This window comes from Electrophorus electricus, chromosome 14 (assembly GCF_041902795.1).
Source record: "Electrophorus electricus isolate QZ-2024a chromosome 14, ASM4190279v1, whole genome shotgun sequence".
In the NCBI taxonomy this organism is placed as follows: Eukaryota; Metazoa; Chordata; class Actinopteri; order Gymnotiformes; family Gymnotidae; genus Electrophorus; species Electrophorus electricus.
The window spans coordinates 6,790,029-6,795,000 of record NC_137510.1 but is presented as its reverse complement, the minus strand read 5'-3'; the positions used below and the strand labels follow the sequence as shown (position 1 = coordinate 6,795,000).

General features: G+C 39.6%; 1 protein-coding gene across 4 annotated transcripts in view; it reads right to left on the bottom strand.

Annotated features, from left to right (window-relative positions):
- rb1cc1 (RB1-inducible coiled-coil 1) overlaps positions 1–2,112 on the bottom strand; it is a 28,357-nt gene extending 26,245 nt beyond the window's left edge. For 2 of the 4 annotated variants that reach the window (XM_035530595.2, XM_035530596.2), the window contains exons 1-2: positions 1,744–2,109; positions 1–105 (exon numbers count right to left, since the gene is read on the bottom strand). The exon at positions 1–105 is cut by the window's left edge and continues 24 nt beyond it. In XM_035530595.2, coding sequence (XP_035386488.1) covers positions 1–47 — 47 coding nt within the window. In that variant the 5' untranslated portion in view covers positions 48–105; positions 1,744–2,109. Of the gene's footprint in view, positions 106–555; positions 854–1,743 lie in introns of those variants that run through there. The other 2 variants (XM_035530597.2, XM_081695737.1) reach the window with 2 other exon arrangements.
- Between the last annotated feature and the right edge of the window lie 2,860 nt (positions 2,113–4,972).

The following is a 4,972-nucleotide window of genomic DNA, read 5'->3' as shown; positions in this document are numbered from 1 at the left end:
AAAGTTAATGTGCTTCCATTATTGACTTGAAACACATACAACTTCATGTTGAATTCTCCACTGAGCTTTCCTCCAGCTTGGCTCCTTCATCTAGTCATTGATGACCTTACACAAAAGAAAGAAAAACAATAGATATTTAAGGCGTGCATTTCACAATGACAAAATAACTTCCCTGAACATTTTAAGTTCAAGTAAATGTCATAATAGTTACTTGCTTAATGCAAAGAATAGATTAGTATACAACTATGTTAATACATTGGAATTTACATTTTTAGGAAACCACTCAAAAGGATTTCATGTGGGTAGCTAGCTAGCTAACGTGTAAATAAGACACAAAGAACAGAAATCCAATCCCAAGCGTTATCGACACTGTTTTAGAAGTCACATGCTTATGTTAACACGATTCAAGTCAGCAACAAAGTTTTGACATTTGACACTTTATGCTTTCAAGCGAACAGCACGAAGAAATACGACTCAGACTACTGTAAGTCAGACTAAACTAGCTAGATAGCAAACCTAGGTTATATAGTTAAGAAAGTAGTTACAACTTCTTACCCATACCAAGCGCATCTATAGAGTTATAAAATAAAAAGCGGACACCTATTTAGTGCAGAAAACAGTTTTGTCCAGCTACCTAGCTAGCCAAACGGCTAGCCAACACTGTTAATTTCAGGCTGAGTCATGTTCGTCCTATTAAGTTAGCTCGCTCCCTGACATAGTGAACCATCTTCATGGTTGTCAAATGTTTTTCCACTGTTGTAGTCACACAGAAATCGCACAGTTTATGCCAATGAAATAAGTTACAGACGCGAATGTATTAGCCAGAACTAGATTTATGGACATGGAGATGACTAATGCAGCGGTAATGCTGTCACAGTGCAGCTAACGCTAGCTAATGTAATTCAACAGCGGTGTGAAATGTGCTGGGCCTGATCGGATGCATCTTGTCAACAACCCAAATAGCTAGGCTAGCTAACCTACTGCCTAGCCAGGTAACCGTACCGTCAGAACTGAAATCTTTTCTACCGCCACAGACAATATGTAATGTCAGTAGTAACGTTACCAAAAAGTATTATAAAATTTGGCCTACATTTTAGAGAAGCCCATATAGGTTATATTTAATTTACATAATCAGTCTTTGTTTTGGTAAAGCGTAAATGTCTGCCCTTTAACCTTTATTCCTTCGTTACGAGACCGTTAGCCAGCAAGCAAAACAAGCTAATGACCAGCCTCTATCAGACAACAAACTTAGAAACACTGCCCCTGTGATTGTTAGAGACCGTTAGCCAGCAAGCAAAACAAGCTAATGACCAGCCTCTATCAGACAACAAACTTGGAAACACTGCCCCTGTGATTGTTAGCTAGCTAGGCTACCTAGGACAGATGTCACTAGCTAGACAACACAGGTAGGCATGTCAATGAATTAACATTAAATAATTACACAACGGCCAATCAACATGATTTAGTGAAAACAGCTGGACATTTTTCTCGCCATGTACTGTTTCTTAGCTGACAAAACAAAAACCTTCCTTGTTCGTTTGCTAATATGCTTGCTGACCATTGTTGCATTAATCAACACTGAAATCCGCATAGCTTGCTAGCTAGTTACCTAACTAACCTACATAGCAAACGTTACCTCAGTAACGATAAACGATCGGGGTCAGCACCCCGATATGTCGAAGATCTTGGTTTTTACAACGTATTCATGACCATTCACAAAGTCTTAGCAAGTCCCTTCCTTACCTCTATTTTCTCAGGTTCATACTTTGCATTACAGAAGCCACAAGCTCTCTTGCTTAGGGCTTAAAATGTTGCTAGCAGCACATAGAGAAGATTATCGGGTTGAGCTAGCTAGCTAATGGGCAACCGATATTTGGCTAGCGTTGCTAAGTTAGCTGTAAGTCATGGAGTTGTTCATATATGTGCAATACTGATCCACAATCCCACTACTTGTTTGAAATGTAATCCATCGATAACGACAGTCGATGTACCATCCTTCGTTTTATCATCGACCTGTGAACATAAACCTCGCTAATGTTGTTTCCAGCTCTGTGCTAGCTGGCTAACACCCTGCTCTATGTTGCTGCTGTGTTTTGTTGTTGTCGTCGACCTTGACGTCACTGCGCAGCGAGATGTATCTCTTTAATTTAAAAGACATACACTGCCTGGCCAAAAAAAAAAAGTCACGCATTCTAATATTTAGTTGGACCACCTTTAGCTTTGATTACGGCACGCAATCGCTGTGGCATTGTTTCCACAAGCTTCTGCAAAGTCACAACATTTATTTCTGTCCAGAGTTGCATTAATTTTTCCCCGTGATCTTGTATAGATGATGGGAGATTTGGACTACTGCGCAAAGTCTTCTCCAGCACATTCCAAAGATTCTCAATGGGGTTCAAGTCTGGACTCTGTAGTGGCCAAGCCATGTGTGAAAATGATGTCTCATGCTCCCTGAACCACTCTTTTACAATTTGAGTCCGATGAATCCTGGCATTGTCATCTTGGAATATGCCCGTGCCATCAGGGAAGAAAAAATCCATTGATGGAATAACCTGGTCATTCAGTATATTCAGGTAGTCAGCTGACCTCATTCTTTGGGCACATAACGTTGCTGAACCTAGACCTGACCAACTGCAGCAACCCCAGATCATAGCACTGCCCCCACAGGCTTGTACGGTAGGCTCTAAGCATGATGGATGCATCACTTCAGCAGGCTCTCTTCTTACCCTGATGCACCCATCACTCTGGAACAGGGTAAATCTGGACTAATCAGACCACATGACCTTCATCCATTGCTCCAGAGTCCAATCTTTATGCTCCCTAGCAAATTGAAGCCGTTTTTGCCAGTTCGCCTCATTGACACTGGTTTTATTAAGGATACACAGCTATTTAGTCCCAATCCCTTGAGTTCCCTGCGTGTTGTGCATGTGGAAATGCTCTTACTTTTACTATTAAACATATCCCTGAGTTCTATTGTTTTTTTACAATTTGATTTCACCACACGTTTAAGTAATCGCCGATCATGATCATTCAAGATTTTTTCAGAAACGAATCAAAAGACAAACTGATTTATAAACAAGTCCTGCCTTCAAACAAGAAGAAAAACAATATAATCAAATGAAATAATTGCCTGTGTTCTACAGAGTAACTCTTACACATAGCTGATCAAATCAACTGTGCAATGTGATTTGGGTCAGAACTCTCTAAAGATTTTTAAACAATGCTGGAACAAACTTAGTTTTCCTCCTTGCATATTTTTTTGATTACCATAAATTATGTATTTTGCCATTTTGTCACAGAGAACTCAAATAGGCACACCACTTTCTCATTTGATATGAAAAGCTACACTGCAGAAAAGTAAAACTTTTCCATTTTTAGGTTGGTTTTAATGAATGCTGGTCCTGGGGCTTTTTAGGCATTAGGAATCTGATAGATTAAGCTGTCTCAGTGTACCCTTGTGCTTGTCTTTTTTTGTTAATATGCTACATCTAGGACTGTCTGAGTCACTATCTCAACCACATACATCTTGCAGTTAGCGCCATGTGCTCCAAACATACCTAACACTCGATCCATATGTGAGCTCTTATTACCGCCTGGACTAGCTCACCCATCACTGGTGAAGTGCTGCCTGATATAACACGTGTGGAATCTCATCAACATATACCTGGATACCTGGTGCTCAAGTTTTTTCCAATGACCCTGCTTGAATGTTTTTTAGACATTTTGTATGTGCTATCCTCTCTCCTGGTACAATGATCACCAGCCTACACCTGCATGCTTAGTACTACTAATAATCTTCCTCCTGGGCACTTAATCTATACCATAAACTCCTTATACTGAACCTTTATCCTAACTAGTGATAAGCCCATATTCCTAACGTTGCCTTTCCTATCCTCTGGAACAGTAGTCTCCTGACAACTTACACAGTGGTTGCTGATATCACCTACAGATATTTCCTTTTAGCATCTACATACATATATTTTTAGGCTTGCTAATGTGTAGTTCATTTTTAAAAATCTTTTGTCTATGACTCCACTATGCGGTGCAGCCCAGCAAAGGATGGGATCCCCGGGAAACCTATTCTCAAGGTTTCTTCCTCATGCTATTTCAGCAAGTTTATCCTTAACAATTTTGCCATTAATAGGCCATGCCAACTATAAAATCTAGTGTGTAGTGTACATTTAGATTGTCACTGTGTGTAACTGGAAGACCGTATTAACAATAGATCAAAAAAGGGTCTAATTTAAACAGTAAAAGGTTTTGATTGATATACCAATAGACATCCTTGACAATTGATATACATCTATCGCCAATATTGAAAAAATACATGGTTTAGCCTTTTCATGATGAAATAAAAATGCAAAATTGACATCTAAAATTACAAATTATCACTGTTCATGTAAGGAAATATATTAATCTTAACATCTTCCCTTCTATTTACTGTGGCTCAAAATCCTCTGGTACAGGTAAAACTATTTGTGCACTGGCGAGGACTTTGTGATTTTGCAAACCACAGTTTACATAATGTTTTTTCAATTAATAATGTGGATTGTTTGCAGCTCCCTCTCTGCAACTCTACAATAAGCCATAGAGACTGAGACAGAGAGAACAGACATAGAGAGAAAGAGGGAGAGAGCACACCTTTGAGAAAGGTTGTACACCGAGCAGCTGGTTAGGTATACACTCAGTGCCAATAGGAATACCCTGCCGACTGTATATTTCCCCCTCGCACCCAGGGGGCTGTCCCTCCCACAGTCAAGTGCCAAAGGCACCATCTGTTAGGATAAAAATGGACTGTAAAATAGAGGCTAAGGTTCACACACACACACATGCACACAAACACACACACATACATACGCATGCACATTAATGGAACATGATAGCATATCAATGAGAATCTGAAAAGGCCACTGACGTTTAATATTTAATCTTGGTCATGATCAGCCATGAAATCTACTGTAATGCAATTCAC